Source organism: Pleurodeles waltl, chromosome 1_2 (assembly GCF_031143425.1).
Source record: "Pleurodeles waltl isolate 20211129_DDA chromosome 1_2, aPleWal1.hap1.20221129, whole genome shotgun sequence".
Lineage (NCBI taxonomy): Eukaryota > Metazoa > Chordata > Amphibia > Caudata > Salamandridae > Pleurodeles > Pleurodeles waltl.
The window spans coordinates 615,304,014-615,321,821 of NC_090437.1; the positions used below are offsets into that span (position 1 = coordinate 615,304,014).

The following is a 17,808-nucleotide window of genomic DNA, read 5'->3' on the forward strand; positions in this document are numbered from 1 at the left end:
TCTATGAAAAACATCTCTTGTTGGGAAAAAATGAGAGGGTGAGGGGTTTCGGATTGTAGGGGTTCTGAGTAGAACTCTAGGTGGTAGCCTAAAATGGTGTCTAGCACCCAGGCGTCTTGAGTAATCAACAACCAATTTTGTATAAACTGACTCACTCTGCCCCCCCAAAATAACTTTTGTGTGAGGAATTAGACTCACCTGTTTGAGAGGTATTTTGTTCATAATAACCTCCTCTGCGAGGTCCTCTGGGGTTATGGCCCTTGTAACCACAGGTTCTGTTGGGGTAGAAGTTGGGGTTGGTTTGATAATTAGAGTCCCGACGGTTTCTTTGATAAGGACGGGAGGTCTGGGAAGAGAAACGGCCTGACGAGCGACCTCTGAAACGTCCGGCCCTGTGAAAAAGGCCACTGTTAAACACCTTTTTTATGGAAGTTTGGGCCTTGTCTAGCGCTGAAAAAGTAGTGACATATTTGGCAAGATCTTTTACAAACTTATCGCCAAACAAAAGTCCTTTAGCTGCTGGTCCAGCGTCCGCTGAAGCCAGCTCGGCCAACTTGGGATCAATGCGGAGGAGGAACGACTTCCTGCGTTCAGTGGACATTGAACAATTCGCATTACCTAGAAGGCAAATGGCTCTCTGTGCCCATTCCAGTAAGGTATCAGGATCGATGGATTCTTGCGATTCCTTAGCCTGGATAGCCAGGTCCAGGATTTTAGTAAAGGGGACCTGAAATGTCCAAATGTTTATCCTGGCAACCACGCCAGGCTCCATCGAAACCCATTTTAGGATCTCTAGAAAACTTTTTAAGAAATGTAATCATATGTGGATCCAATTCTGGAGTTTCAGCTACTTTTCTCTTGAGTGCTGGTCGGGGACATTCTGATCTCAGAGTACCACGAATGTCCTTCTCAAAACTCTGAGTCTGGACTGAACATATGCTGCCACTTCCGGGCAAGGAGCCCATTCTGTTGATTTTGGATGAATAATATTGTCTGGATTGAAGAGAAGATTCTTTGCCGGAATGGAAGATGGATCTGACTGATCTAAGTGGCGTTTTTTGCATTTACTCTTGCCTTTTCGTTTGTCGGAGGAGGATCTATCCTCCGATTCAAAAGTAGAGGAGGAATCAGAATTGTGTGTAGATTGTGGCACGTGACCAGAGCCCTGGTCAAAAAAGGCGCCATATTCATGATCCTGCAATACTGCATTAATGGTATGTTCAAAGGGGTCTGGATCAGACCGGCCAGACTTATTTATTTCGGGGTGGGGTTCCCCGAGCCTGCGCCAAATCGTCTGCGGCCAAAATTAAATATAGGTTGGGCAAAAGGGCGTAAAACCTTTACCAAAGCCCTATTTACAGAGTCTTGTACATGAAAACCAAGAGCCTTAACCTGGCGTTCTTCCATCTGATGGCCTTCTGAATAGTCCCCATAGAAATCATCTTGTTGAGCCATATTTGAAAAAGTGGGAAAAAGTGGCACTTTGAGGTCCCAAATAGGTATTTGCCAAGCAGCAATGGGGGGGGGGGGGGCAACCCCGGTGCCTAGAAGGTCAACAGACCTTTTTTGCCGGTAGAAAAAAAGAGTTACTTGAAATTCAATTTATTTATTGAAAAACTAGAAAGAAACTAAAACTGAAATTGAAACTGAGAGGCCTGGCACACAAAACCCCTAGAGCAGTGCTCTTTGGTATTATTACAGCCCCTCCGGGCGTAGCAAAGGAGCGAGGAGTCAGCTGACCATGAAAACCTCTTCCTCCAACGATCGCACTAGGGAAAACCACAATATAATGGTCTGCGCATACACGATCTTCGGAAGAGAAAGGGGACTAATCTCCTGAGGCCGCGCTTCCTTTGAGGCCTCTCACCGGCACAATTAAATAGGAAAACAAATGATCGAAGATCGTTTTGTAAGACGCAGAACGCGGAACCGCTGAATCTAATTAGCGCTTGAAGGCTGCAGCCGCGCTCGGAAGAAATAAGGGAAAACACTTCAATCACAACAATTTCAATAATAAAATATGCAGGCACTTATCTCTAGTGCGAAGCAGCAAAGAAAGAGGACGGACTTTGCTTGCTTCGGACTTTATAAGGGACTGTGCAGCCTGATTGGAGGGTCATGATGAGGCTGGTGGTGATGGGAAATGTAGTTTCCATGTTCTTCATTGTATTTTAAGGCTGCTGTGTGTTGCAGTAAAGATTTGAGATTAGCATAATCCGAAGCCTCCAGTCCTGACATAGAATTGTAATATAAAAATACATTCAAATGGTTACATTTCACTCAGGACACACAATACATAACTTTCCTAACACTACAGTGAACACACTTTATTATTGATGTTGACTGCACTGCACTCTTTTAGTAAAATGTTAAGACACACAATATAAGCTGTGATGAGCACCTAGAGATCAAGATTTTGAGCTCAGTTTTGCCAGTAAGCACTCTATAACTGCTGCAGCACACTACACCTCGGACTCTGCAGTTCCTAGCATCCAAGTAGGTATATAACAAGAAATCCCGTGATGCTCCGAGAGCATTTCCTTCTCTTTAGGCCCGAGAATGACGTTAGAAGGGCTGATAGCATCGTCTATTGGACGGCGGTGGGAGAAGAGGTGTGCAGATGTGCAAAAATACACACACGAGAAGCACTAGCAATAGGGAACAAATGTGGACGGGAACGCAGCCATCTTCAAAAAGAGTGCATACAATTGGTTTGAAAGTAGCGTTCAAAAAACAGAAATTACAATAACTTGGTTTACATCAGCACTCCCGATTTTAAAGAAAATAAGTATTGCGTTTATTGTTCTTATGACAGGAATGTGCACATAGTTTCCCTTCATTTAAAATCGCGAAATAAGCTTCATGGACAATAAAGTAGCCACCATGTTGGAAAGAGGAAACACATTGGCGACGACGACGCTTGGAGGAGGAGTTCTTCGATGAGGAGGCGGTGCTACTGCTCCAGGGGCGGAACAGAGCGAGCCGGGGCGGGCCCTGTAGCAGGGGGTGCGGCGCAGACGGAGCTCGGCTGCAGGCACCACACAGACCGGCGGTGGCTCCACCACCACCAAACAAGCGGCCGACCGTGAGAGTGTTGGACGCTAGGGTGGAACAAGAGGCAGCACGGAGGAGCCTTGGATGCAGGTATGGTTGTGCTTGACCGCCCTCAGGGGTAAAATCGGGAAGTCACAGTGGGCTGCTATTTAAGGGAAGCAAACTCTACTACTCTTTCACTGTGTATGGATTTTTCTCGGGCGAGTGTCAGTTTGTACATCATGCATTGCAGAGGCATTGTGCCAAGGACTATAACCATGCAGTTCTATTTTAACCCCTTCTGCTTTCCAGCGTTCAGCCTGCTGCATGATCGCCGGCAGAGAGCCCCCAATATTGTGGCGAACAGGACTCATTCACACTGCACGCAGGGGCATCACCCCCGGAAGCAGCAACCCATCCCAGCTGGTCCAAACCCCACTACCATACCACTCAAATCGTTGGATACTGCTACAGCGAACGGCGCCACCATCCCAAGCATAATAGCCCTACACTACACCAACTTGCGATGCAAGTACTGCCACGCAACCCAAACACTGACACCACAGAACCCATAAACCCTATCGTTTCTGCATCCACAAACTGTGCCCCACATTACGACATACATCCAAGTACTACAGAAAACATGCATTCCAGCATCTCAAAACGCTTCATTGCCCACCTTAGTACCTCCAAACGCGGGGGCTTCCGCACTGTCAGACCTCAACTATGATACCGTAAAACGGTGCCCCATGAGGCCCAAACGCTGCCAAGTGGCCAAAAACAAACACTAGCCTTTCACACCCACACAGTCCGCAACATTCTTCCCAGTGCAGAGTGCTCCTCCCCTTGCCAGCTCCGACCCCGACTTCCTCGCACCCCTCCTTGTCACGCCTATTTGCTGTAGACAGGGTGTGAGGACAAGGTCGGCTGACCGTGCCACTGTGCTGTGTGGTTGCAGTCGCAGGGGGAGGGGTGCTTTGGCCATTCACGGTTTGTCATTGAATTCGAAGTCCAACATCTGACAATGAAAACAATAACAGAGTCGTCTTGATTGAATGACAGTGCAAAACATCACAGACAGACTTCGCCAGCCAACCGGCCTTCCGTGCATGTGTTCACGCACATGTGAAATGACTGCAGGCCCCCATCTGAAGACTGACTGGTCAAACCCTATAACTGAACGCTATTACCGTCACTTTTATAGGAAAGCCATGAAAACGAAAGTGCCTATTTAGATCTGCGGCTCGTGCTTTGCACTGATATGGTCAGCTATTTAAGTATGAAATAAAGTGAGATCGGAGCTAGTGGTCTGTTTCGCGTAACCGTTTTCATTAATGTTTTACGCATACTGTACTGAGTTTGATTTGTCTCAGATGGGTAACGTTGGTAAATTCCTATGTCAGTTTTTATGTTCTGAAAATGAATAGAAAGCCGAGGAAGTCGGTGGCAATATAGGAAGCGAGTGTTAAATGGAAGGAGAGGGTGGTCAGGATTTGTTTCATCTGTTGTCCTGCTTTGTTCAGATACCCTGCATGTCCGAAACCTGGAGCTGTTTTCTGTTAGGAAAATGTACCTGGGCAGGTGACATTTACAATCAGTAATTATTCACAATGTTCCGGATCTAGTTCATGTTTTCAACATAGCCATATGTGTAACTATTCATTATTAATTAAGTATATATGTAGAACAACTGGATTTTGTAGGTTACCTGTAATGTATTATAGAAATTATTTCGACTCTTCGTAACTTCTCGAGTTGCAGTCTGCATAACCTAACCTAAGCACTGGTAGTGTCCGTTCAAGAGGGGACGACCGAGTCCCTCCTGTTGAACTGCTTAGCCAACTAAACCATCAAATACTTCCATCTTTGGCTTTCTTTACATTTTCAGTACGGATGTCTATGTGGCTAATTACCCCACGCGGTAACCACTAACCACACAGACAGGATGAGAAAAATGAGCGAACGGGAAACAAACCTATTAAGCATGCTTCATGTGAAATGTGAGCTTGGACTGAGGAAGGAGGCTGAGGTCACAACGAACTGGCAGTTTCACGTGGGCGAAAAGTATATTATTTGGGGTTTCACACAATTTTCAATGCAAGTGTTGCAGCTTTGTTGGGCGTTGACCTAAACATGCTCCTTTCTTTTTTTTGCAGTTCACTTTAGAAGTGCGCCCCTCCCTGACGGACTACAGACTGTGCAATATATCTACTGCTGGAGGAATAATATATCCACGTTGGAGGAATAATATATCCACTGCTGGAGGAAAAATGGTGTCTGGCAAAATGTGATCTGATATCTTTTGGATGACGACGGTGCGAGTGCTTCTCATGTCCTGTACCATCTAAGAAAAACTACATTTTAAGGTTCTCTTTCCTTGTGCATATACTTAATGCGACTTTGGGAAGCTGCTCATATGTACATATTGCTGCTCCGCAATGTAATCCTGACGTGTTGACCTTAATTTTTGGAACTATAAATAAACCATGTGCTTCTCCAGTCCTTAACATTATGGAATATGGCCACAAAGCGCAAACTGAGCCCAAGCTTCAAGAGGCAGTTGTTGAGCATTGAATGTGGGCTGATTTTTTCCAGATGTATTGTCTCCTTTGCATGCTGGATCCTTGCAGAGAAATATGGAAATCAGATGTAGTTCTGGGACTTCGACGTTTTCTTCCATATGAATATCATTACCAAGCCTGGGAGGCAGACAGCACTTTGCCATCTCATCTGATGAGCTGCAGCATGCAGCGCGTTGCTCGCAATGCAGCCTGTGAACGGAAGCACAGATCCAGTCCTGGAAAGGAGCTGGGAAATTGACATTTATGTCAGATTGCTGAAAAGTGGTGCTTACTTGGCAGATTCCACGCTGAGATAAATTGAGGTTGGCCTTGAGACCTGCAGTTGGATCTGCCTCGATCAAAGGTGCTGACTGTGCTTTCAGCTACTGATGAAGAAGCTCAGGAATGAAAGAGCGCTGTAAAATGGCTCAAACAAGTTTGTTGCATGGGAAACATTTTTACTGTAGAGAGTGGGTTTTTCACAAAATTCAACACTGCCTCCAAGAAAAAAACATCTGCTGTAGCAGCTCGGGTGTGGATCCATCTCCAGGGTCTTTTTCTGTTAACAGTGCTATTACCGCCCCTTCTGGGAAAGGGGTGGCATGGGGGGTGCTGTTGGTTGGGGGACCTGGAAGTGGTAAGACAGCACTCATCACAGAGTTGTTGTGGCCTAGCTCACCAGCAGGCTTGCAAAGAGGTTTGCATCGTCAGGCCCTTGCCTTCCATTTCTGCAGGGCCCAAGACTCGGATACGCTGTGCCTTGGAGGGTTCATTCGAGGACTGGTGGGTCAGATCAGCAAAAGCGGGCTCATGCCTGGTTATGAGGAGAAGCTAAAAGATCCAGCCGTTCAAAGTCTGCTACAACCTGGGGAATGTGAGAGGAATGCATCGGAGGCATTTAAAAGGTGCAGTATGGTTTTCCTGTTATAATGTTCATACCGCAAGATTTGAATTGCATATTGAACGTCGAGCCTTTTGACAAGATAACACGTTTACATTCCTTTTTTTTGTTTTTGTTTTTATTTTTTAGTCTGGCCTAGAGACTACATTAGCTGTCTCGTCAGCCTCATGTTTTTCAAATATTAATTAACGAAAATACGTACTAATATGAATGAATACCGGGGGTAGCACTCTCATTCATTGGTCTATTCAGGTGTCTTCCATACTTTACTTTGCCCACCTCGCCATACCTTGTTGCAGTATGTCAGCACATTTCACCCATTTGCTCTCATGCCCCGCGAGTGGCAGCATTTTGCTTGATCACATGGCAGAGCTACCTTAAAAGCAGTGCACTTCAGGTCACTCCATTATCCTTTATTTTTTAGCTTATGCAAAATATAGTCCCAATGTGCGCAACACAAATAAAACCATAAAATAAATAAATGGCGCAAGCTTGCCAAGGCCAGACCATTAGGCTTTGCCAATGCTGGTTTTCTTGTACAGTTTCTACATAATTAAAGAGGCTGGATTGGCTGCCAAGACATCTTGATGGCCTAAATCGTATGTAATTGGTTTGGATGGTGATTTTATCAAAAAAATCCCATGATGTATGTTGTAATGCATAGGCTTGGGTGAATAGAATTATTTCCACTTTTAATATGTGAGCTGAACCACACCTAAACTAATGCCTAATTTTGAATTTGGCTTTTGACAAGCCATGTCTGTCGGTGTCCTGAAATTCTTGTTTCACAGATCCACTGTGTTTGTAAACCCCAATCCACAAGAGATTGAGCTATGACTTTGGGTGTTGTATGCAATGGTTTACGTGTCTCCCCTCTACCTTCTTGAACAAGTAGGGTAATATCTGTAAGTTGATCGTTAGTGTGGACTTCGGGTGTGGAAGGGAAAGGAGTCATCTTAAAGTCGAAGTGACAGAAATCGACTGTAACACTGTAATATTCTCTTCAGTACTTTTGGTTTTAGGTCCTTTAAACATTCAGTTTTTGTGTGTGTTGCGAATGGTCTGAGGAACTGAATCCCATATTTGGGGCGGGGATGGGGGAGGGGGGCATTACTGGGAAAGGTCACCTACGCTCTTCCCCTTTTATTAACCCCAGAACACGCATCCTCCTGACTCCGGTATGCCTCAAAGCTCTTTAATGCCTAGGCATTAAAAGACAAGCATGACTCACACAGACTAATTTAAAGCAGTGGTTTAGTTGTTCAAAGTGATTTTATGGTTTCGCTCTTGTGTTTGTTTAGTGGCTCTTGTGATGAATTCTATTGATCTTGCAAGTAGTCCTTGCAAGGGCGGCTTCCCTATAGTAAAAACAGTGTCAGCAGTTTTCTGTGGTTGCACGTGCGCCAAGACTGTTTTATCAAAGCCCACGCTTCACATTTTAAATAGGTAAATCTTTCTTGCCCTTTTCCATTCCTATTTTGGTCTTTTCACAGCTGCGCTTGTGCACTTTGTCCAAAGACAATTTTATTTCCTTAGTGGCACAGTTCTGGAGTGTTAGGCCTGGCATCCTTGATGTGGTTTAACCCGTGTTTTTTTTTTTTGTTGGCCTTCTGACCTCCTGTTTTGCTGGCCTTAGGATTCTGGGCACTTTACCACTGCCGACCAGTACTAAAGTGCATCTACTCTTTCCCTAAAACATGGTAACATTGATGTTACCACAGTTGGCATGTTTAATTTACTTATAAGTCCTTAGTGAAGGGCCTGTAAATTAAATGTTACTGGTGGGCATGTAGCACTGTTCGTGACACCCTCATTTAGTAGCCCTTCAAACATGGCTCAGGCCTGCCACTGCAGATCAATTTTTCATGCAGGATTTTAAGGAACATAACACGTTGAACATTTTTGCATGCTATTTGTGGATGTAGACCTGTTAAAAGGAAAAGTTTTAAATTCTGCTCCAAAGGAGCTTAGCTTACACAATCTTTTTCGAGGCATTCCAAGAGGTGACACAGATACCGTAAAAAAAAAAAAGCACATTGCTTGTTGAGATCCCGTTACTTCAAGGAGTGTGACAAATAACCTCTTTTATATACCCGTTACAATATATTTAATACTATAAAGTATTATTAGTTAGTGCAAATTATATACACCACAAGCAATGTAGATTATAAAACATATATTATGTAAACACTGACCAACTTAAAACTATAACAAGGCAATTGATAGACGCAATGCAGCAACCACTAGTATATTCAGTGCATGTTTGTGACCAATTGTATGTCTAGTTCGGAAGGTGCTGTCCCCTGCATCCACGTAAAGAGCACCCCCACAGAACTGACACTATGTTCAGCAGAATGGATGTATCTGGGGGTCACCTTCTCCTTCCAGGATCCACCTTGCCTTGTAGTGCAGTGTATTTAAAAAGTCTGACATGTACGTTTACGTTTTCTTTTTTTTTTGGACATGTCCAGGTAGTAAAAAAATCTTAACTTTGTTTTTTTCACTAATGCAAGGCCTATCTCTCCCATAGGTTAACATCAGGATTGCCTTATTACATTTCGTAAGTGTCATTTCCAATTATGATCAGAAAGATATTTTGAGTTTGGTACTCTGTACTCACTTTTAGAAAGTTGGCATTTTCTTACTTTAACCATTTTGTGCCTCTGCCTGTCTCTGAATGCACGTCTGGGTGGGTGACAACTTGGCCCTTGTGCATGCCCTTCAGACAGCCACACACAAAGGGAGCATAGGTGTGACTAAGTCGCCATCTGCATGTTGATGGCCCATCCTGGGCAGGATGGGAGGGAGGAGCTGACACTTACTTCTGAATAGGCTGGGTCCTTAGCTCTCACAAAGGGCTGCATAACCCTCTGCCAACTAGAGACCCAATTTTCAACATGGAGTATAAACGTTTTTCACAATTTTCTTCATTCAACTAGAGTATTTAGAAATCCATACCCCTAGTGTATTCTTCAGCAGTGCTTTTGTTCTGGAGGTCTCTTGCAGGTTGATTAAAATTCATCACTGAAAGTTGAGGATTTACACAGGTTAGATATAAAGATTATAACATTAATTTCTATGTGCTGTGCATTAAATACTCGGGAATGATATGTTGCCTGTTTTGGGTAAGGCACAAATAGTTTTACTTTGACCATTGTGTTACGCCTGCTGCAGTTGGTAACCGTGATCTCATTGATTGTGGCTGAGATTACATAAGCCATCCACGCTTATAGCATCTATCTGATTAAGCCCTTCACTTTCTGTTGTTATTCGGCTGTGCAACAAACACCGGCTTCCTTCTAGTATTCTCAGCACAGCAGCACAGATGCACCCCCATCCTAATAATTTGACAGCTTCTGATGGAGCATAATGCTGAGTCACTAATCGTTATTGACAGTAACAAATGACCTTCCAGATTTGCTGCTTTATCTGTTCTATTGCGTACAAGCCATTCTGAGAAAAGATGGGCCCAGATTTACAAAAAAATAAATCATACAACTCTGCAACTAAAGTTGCTAAGGTGCATGAACAGGAGAGAGCAGAACAGCACCATATCTACTATGACGCGGCGCTGTGTTGCTCTCTGCCTGCTCCTAACATACGTTTGGCTTCTATGCTTGAACAGAAAACACCCTTACGCAGTGCAGTGGTGACTGGATTGTGGGAAGAATAGTTTTTGTACAGGAAAGTGTCCCCTCCAGTACAAATATTATTATGCTTTATATTGTATCCCACTTTGTATGCCGCTGTAGAAAGCATCACACATGCATGGAGGGAAAAAGGAGGAGAAATAAAAACATTTCTCCTCTTCAGTCCTGGGGCTGCCATGGTTCCCTGGGACCATGGCAGCCACAGGGGAAACGCAAGGAAACTGCTGGTAATTTTTTATTAGTTGTCGTTCCTTATCTGCCCATAAAATTCATATCTATTAATTGTTTAGTGACTACGTCCCAGAGGCCTTATTTTTAACAGAAACCTGGCTTTGAGAGGAATCTTCCCCCCAATGTGGCCCTAGCTTTGCCCCAAGACTATGCAATACATCGATTAGATAGACCACACACAAGGGGCTGTGGTATAGCCATAATTTATAAAAATTCCATCAAATGTATCGCTTAGTCCTTGTACATACCTGATTGTGAAAGTTTGTCTGTCTCATTAGCAGTAAATGCTACATTTATGTTCTCTGGAGTGTTTTCTCATCCCCACGGCCTTATGAGAGGTTTATACAGGCTCTTCCGGAACTAGTTGCGGATCTAGCTTGTAGGAATTCCAACCTTACCATCCTCGGTGACTTTAACATTCAAATGGATGAGGCGAACAACTCAGCTGCAAAAACCTTGCTAAGTGACCTTGCAGCACTAGACCTGACACAGTTGGTAATCGGACCCACGCATACTAAAGGCCATACAATTAATTTGGTGTTCAGCAATATTCCTGACCTTTCAGCTCAGATACCTCTCCCTTTGTTATGATCAGACAGTTTTCTAATTACGCTCACGCTCTCCAACGCATCCGCTCCAAGATATCAACAGGTAAATAAGCAAACCGGTCGTCGGGGGCCACAATTGAACTGTAATAAATGGATTGCCACTCTTAAAAATACTTGATTCATCCCATCTGACCCTCCACCATGCTCAGTGTATAGATTTAATGAGTGGATTTCCACCTCTCTAGATATTATACTACCTGTAAAAACCATCACCAGAACTGTTCTCCATAAGAAAGCGCCATGGTTCACTCCCCAGTTGCTGCTGCTAAAAAAGGAATGCAAATAACTCGAAAGAAAGTGAAGGAAAACTTATGACGTCTCCTCCAAACTGGAATATAGAAAAGCCATTAGGAGCTTCCATGCAGAAATCAAATCCTTACATGCCTCTTTTTATACAACTAAAATAGAACAGTCTTCCAATTCTCCAAAATAAATTTTTCTAATATTTAAAGAGATGATTCAGGAGCCGCCCCATATTGATTGGACAGATGCCTCCAAGGAGCATAGCAATAAATTGGCATGCTTCTTCCAACAGAAAATTGTTGATATTCACGTGACCTTCCTGTAGAGGTCCTCTCAGAAAGCTGATATGGTAGGTCAGGATGAAGACCTTAGCACTAGAGCCTATCAGTTTTCCTGCCATTGACGGAAGACATCGTATCTAATTTGCTATGCACCATAAAATTGGGATCCCCACTGGATCCGGCCTCCCCCTCATATCTTGGTTCTAGGCTCCGACATTACAGTCCCTGTTCTGACCAATGTCCTTAATGAATCCTTAACTGGCTGGATACCGCCTCATTGGAAACATGCGATTGTCAAGCCTCTACTCATAAAGCCCAAGCTTGATAAAACACTACTGAGCAATTATAGACCAATCGCTCTCCTTCCCATAAAATTAAAAATGATCGAAAAACATGTCAGTAGACAAGTGGGAGACTTCCTTGAAGACCATAAGCTTCTTCATCTCAATCAAATGGGTTTTAGACCTCGACATAGCACCGAGATGGCCCTTCTGGCTGTTACGGAAGATACACAACAATGGTTAGATTCAGGGGAATACGCAGCAATCATCCTATTAGATTTGAGTGCAGCTTTTGATACCATGGACCACAGTACGCTACTTCACAGAATCTCACATTCAGATATCAAGGGGATCGCATGGAAGTGGATTTCCTCCTTTCTGAGGGATAGGACCTTTGAAGTCCTTGACCACTCTTGTCTTTCTGACCATTTCTCTCTCAGTTGTGGGGTACTACAGGGCTCTTCCCTGAGCCCTACCCTTTTTAATATCTAGATGTCACTATTGGTTGAGATCGTGTAACCCTACGGTCTCTCTCTAGTATCTTATGCTGACGACACCAAGTTGGTCTTTTCTTTCTCTACCAGCATCAAGTCTGACTTGTCAAGTATAACGTCTTGCGTCCATGCTGTTGCCAGGTGGATGGCCGACTGTAAACTCAAATTCAACAATGATAAAACAGAAGTTATGCTGGTAGGAAATGTCACCCTCGCCCGATCCCCCTGTTCCAGTTCCTGAAGGATTGAAAGACCTTCCCCCTTCAAGAGAATATAAAAAGCCTGGGCTTCTGGCTTGATCCTCGTCTCACGATGGATTATCACTCCAAAAAATTGACTGCAACGTGTTTCAGCCTTCTAAGAGTTTTTAGGAAAGTCTTTAAGCTACTTCCATTTCCTGACAAAAGAATTATTATCCAGGCCCCTCATCATGTCACGTCTAGACTATGGGAATGCCCTTTTTTTGAGTTCTCCTCGTCATATACTAAAGAGACTGCAGGTAGTGCAAAATGGTGCTGCACGCTTACTCATGAACGTACCAAGACATCTCTCGGCTAAACCATCCTTAGTCTCTCTTCCCTGGCTTCCTGTTGAACAACGGATCAACTTCTATGCTATGTGCATGGTGCACAGAGCTCTGCACAACAAGGGTCCGGTCTTCCTCAGACGGATTATAATAGCATACATCCCGCAGAGATCGCTTAGGTCCTCAACAGCTTCATTAATCAAGATTCCATGGGTCAAGAAAGCAAGATGGGGAGGCAGACCCTTTTCCTTTAGAGCGGCCAACCTTTGAAATTCTCTTCCGTTGGAGTGCCGTCAAGAGGACCTAGAACTCTACTTTCGGAAGGAACTGAAAAATCTACTATTTTTTACATATACCTTCTTGCAGGCCTTTGTTCTTGCTCTAGCGCAGGGAAGCCTGCGGGTAGCCATGCACTCTATAAATTCTTTTAACTAAACTAAACTTCAGTCCTGCCTCAAGGGGGTCCAGGATTTTGGTGCAAATCGCTGTCTACAGTTCTTTGTAGATGGTGGGTTTTCATCAAAACCTATATGTCGTTGCATGGGCATTCCCATGCACCACCCATTGAATGCCCCCTTCCTGCAAATAACACAAGGCAGCACATTGTGCAGCTTTGCTTTGGTTTTCAATCCACTACAAATCATGATTTGCATTGGACTGTAAATGCCAGAACAACGCTTTGCATCGAGTTTACATTGAAAAAGTAACACAAACCGGACCCAAAGTGCTTGTAAATATGGGCCATTATCTTTACTTCTACAGGGGAATTATATGCTTCATTTCAACTCTCATCAGATGCAGAAATTGTCCAGTGGTCCTGGGACATTAGGGAGGACCTGACCTGGCAGTTCGGGCTGGACTGTTCCCATGGGGAACAGGGTCAAGAATGATTTGCATATGGCTGGGTCCAAACTGGAATAGCATGCCAAGCAAAAAAAACGGATGGATTAAACCCAGATCTGTGACTGGGGGGGGGGGGTATGTTTCATTTGTTCTGCATTCTGTCCATCATCTGTTGTTTTTACATTTCTCGCCCCAAGTGGGAAAGGTATGCCCAGACGTGGGCCCCGTGCTTGTTATGGCACAAGATTCTAGCTAGCCTGGCTGATGAAGGGTGATACCCTGAAACCGGTCAGGGGATTCTTTTTTTCTGGTCCAGGGAGGACCTGGCCTGGTAGTTCGGGCTGGAGTGTTCCCATGGGGAACAGGGTCAAGACTGATTTGCATATGGCGGGGTCCAGACTGGACTGGCATGGCAAGCAAAAAAGCTGATGGATTAAACCCAGATCTGTGACTTGTGGTGAATGTTTGATTTGCTCTGCCTTCCGTCCATCATCTGTTGTTTTTGCTAGGACATTATGAATCCAGCATATTGGCCACTTCTAGCTAGATCTGAAATTTCCATTTATTGGTTAACCGATCAATGTGTACGATCCCTAAATGCGATGAAAGAACTTACGACAATTCATGCACTGTTCGTATTCTAGAAACACTTGAGTTTTTTCTTTGCAGGATCATAGCATAGGACTTGACTTTGCTTGATGGAAGTCGATTTATTTAGAGGTCTGATGTTCACAATACTCCATTCAAGTATGCAGTGATTCTGAACCTTCCAGAAACATATTTTAAAGAATATACTGGACCTGTTCCACAAAAGTATTGCCAAATAACAGTAATTAATTCAACTCGTATGCTTTGCCTAGCTGTGCAAGTAGAATATATTGTCTCATCCATTTTGTCTAACAATACAAAAGCACAATACTAAAACTCAGTTTAGAAATAACCGTAGCTACTTGCCAAAGAGCGAAGACCTGCTGCTTCCCAACCAAATAATTCTGAATAAAAGGATAGTAGAAATAGAACAAACATGCATTGACTTGCAGAAGCGTCTACTGCCTTCTCCTCCCGGCTTCCTTAATCCAAACCTCTCTGGAAGGCATAGCCATTTAGTGAAGGGATGTGTGATTCTATTTCTTAGGACTGTATCCACAGTCTTTCAAATGCTTCTCATCTCGACCACGCAGATATAGCACCCCCCACCCATTCTTGTAGCTGATACCCTTTTGTTTACCGCCTGTCGAGCCATTATTTTTCACACGCCTGTCAGAAATCATGCTGCCACTTGTCAGAGGTGCAAACATCACCTGCAGGGTTACACACATTACTATTGCGTTGCTTTCCTTTCAAGCTGAAATCATATTTTTGTTTTCTGTGAAGCTGTTTACTTCTGAATGGATGCATGGTCTAACCCTGTCGCAGAATCCTAGTGTTTTCTTCTCCCTTTCCAGATTGCTTTATTTGAGGTCGCGTTAGCACGTGACACTTAAAATCCAGAATGCTTATTGGCTGTAGCTTAACCTTTTTGAACCTCAATAGCCTATTACAGAGTCCAAAAACGTTCTAGATTGCAATTAAGTTAAGATGAGTGTCTTCGGCAAATACAAGCAGAGGAAAATGTGTATTCGAAGATTGGGGAGACTGGCAAGGAAGGAAAGAACGGGTGAGTGCCTCAGTCTATTACATTTGATGAACTGTAGACGACTTAATGGATAGGAACCGCCGTTTCTGTAGAATTCTAAGTCAGTGCCTTCACTTTCTCAGTAGAACGTTTATCTCTTTACCAAACACCTACATTAATGTCCTAGAAGCAGCTGGATAGGCAGCCCAAACTGTAGGCTGTACGGTATTGCAGTCAAATCCAGCTGCTGCATCTGCAGTAACTCCTGATGAGGTCAAGAGGAAATCTCTGCTTGCTGATGCACAACCAAAGACCCTTTCGTGGCGTCCAGTTGTATGTGCAAGCCAGTTTTATCGTTGGCCTTTTAGTTTCATGTGGTTTTGAAGTGTCAAACGACCTCAGATTCTTTGTTCTTGTTCTTCCTCCACTTTTCGAGGGTGGGAAGAAAAAATGTTTAGGGAAAGTGTATTTGCAGTTGTTCCTAAGGTTTTCATATGAGCAAATATTCATCTGTCTATTTGCTCACCACAAAATCGAATTCACAAATGTTTGCTTAATATATGGTTTTCAGGTCTACTTTTATTACTTGTGATTGCTTCTGAGCCATAAATCTGCCCAATGCAAGGATATATAACTGCACCTGCAATTTTCTGAATGGGCCCCTTTAATGACAGCTATAATGGTGTCTATAATATAATGGTTTAACACCGATTCTTCATTATTTTTTCATATTGCCCTGCATCAAACAGATTTTGAAACACTGTCATGGAGAAATTGTATTTGCAGTTGCACAATAGTTCAGCAAAATCTATTTTCTAGTTTGCGTATTTTTGTATGTGTGCATTTAATTTTGAAAGCAAACAATCTCCGACCTTGCTTTCACTTGTATGCATGTAATCAGGGAGCATTTTAGGACCCTTTTAAATAGCCCCAAGTTGTTAAATTTTGCAAACACTTCTACATGCTTTTATACTATATCCACTGTGAATAATGCAAGCTGAACTCAAAGCTTGATGCATTTCCTTTGGGCGCTTGCCCTAATTGTAAAGGCTTTGCATTAATAAATCATATATCCAAGTATGAACAACTTCTACGAAAGGAAGCGAAATATTGCCTTAGCGGTAGTCAATCTTTTTATCAGATTCATACTGTGGTATTGTAAATTGTCAAACAAAAGTTTTGTGCCGAATGAGTTGTTTAGAGGACAAAAACATGACAACATTTCCTTGTCCCCAAACACGGGCGATCGACGCCAGGCCATAGCACATACACCGTGAAAAGACACTGTAAAACCACCCTACATTAGTTTGTTACGTTAGTCATTGCCTTAAATGAAACGACCACACATAACTTGCCTATCGTCCGTATTGTTCCTGATGTACCTGAGGGTAGCAGGCAAGATCCTGTGTTGATTCTCAAGACCTGAAAAAGAAACCTAAGGTACTCGATGCAACATTACAGCTTGCAGCCTGTTCATCGCTGGCAAAATCCGATGTGCAATGTAGAATCAGAAACCGTGTGGAATATAATTGTGGACCATTAGACCTGGGACATGAAATAAACTAAATGATCGCAACTACAAAGTTTTGGGAAATCTTTGTAAACCACAAACTCGATAGTTATCGAAGACAAAAATAACCAGCCATTTTAGACAATCAATTGCAGCCTGCATAGGTGGCACTTAAACCATCAGTAAATTAAATAAACTGTTATCCATGCCATTTCCCGTTGCCTTCTCTCATTTTCTCGCAAGTTATCTACACCTAGTTAAACTTCCATGCATTGCATCCCGAAGTTATCTTCCAGTGACGTAGGTGAAATAAGACTACAACTTTCATCTTGGTAACATTTTAGCAAGCAGGTAGAAAAAATAATCAACGCCTTACTTGTGCTTTTGTTGGAGTTTACTCCCCATTCAGTCTGCAATATCTTCCCCAACACTTCTGAATATTTCCTCTCCATCATCTTTCCTGCTTGCACAGGCATACTTTTGTCCTTGTCAGGCTGTCCCCCCTCTTGAACGCTGTTCTGTGTGGTGCTTCAGAACATCTTACTTTCCACAAGAAACTGAGAACGTATCTGTTCTCATCTTTATCTTCCCCATATAGTAATCGGATCACTCTAGGTCTCGTAAGTTGAATCAAGTGCCAGAGAACCTTTTGGTATCAGCCACGCTCTATTAGTGTAATACTCACTGTATTCTGTCGTCATTCTATCCGTTTCTAAAATAAATCACTTTCCTGTGGGATTTACAGTAGAGTATACTAGACAAGACCAAAGATGGCAGATCTGTTGCCAGTGGACTTCGTGCCACAGACTAGTTAACTAAGAAGCACTATGCTTGGTTTTAAGCTCTAGAGTTTCTAAATCTTTGAGTTATCCACACCAGTAATATCAAAAGACATAGGTCAGACAGTTGCTGATGAGCATTTTTACGAAATCGCAGAACTCATTTTGTGTATTGTAAGAAACTGCATTCAGGAAGTAGCTATGTAAAAATAAACAGCATCGTTTCTGTTTCAGCTGATATGTCACTAAATA

At 43.2% G+C, this 17,808-nt stretch overlaps 1 protein-coding gene across 1 annotated transcript in view; it reads left to right on the forward strand.

The window, feature by feature from the left end:
* The first annotated feature begins 2,989 nt into the window (after positions 1-2,989).
* ANKRD50 (ankyrin repeat domain containing 50) overlaps positions 2,990-17,808 on the forward strand; it is a 131,747-nt gene continuing 116,928 nt past the window's right edge. Inside the window, exons 1-2 of the mRNA XM_069242383.1 lie at positions 2,990-3,144; positions 5,190-6,499. Coding sequence (XP_069098484.1) covers positions 6,000-6,499 — 500 coding nt within the window. The 5' untranslated portion in view covers positions 2,990-3,144; positions 5,190-5,999. The remainder of the gene's footprint in view (positions 3,145-5,189; positions 6,500-17,808) is intronic.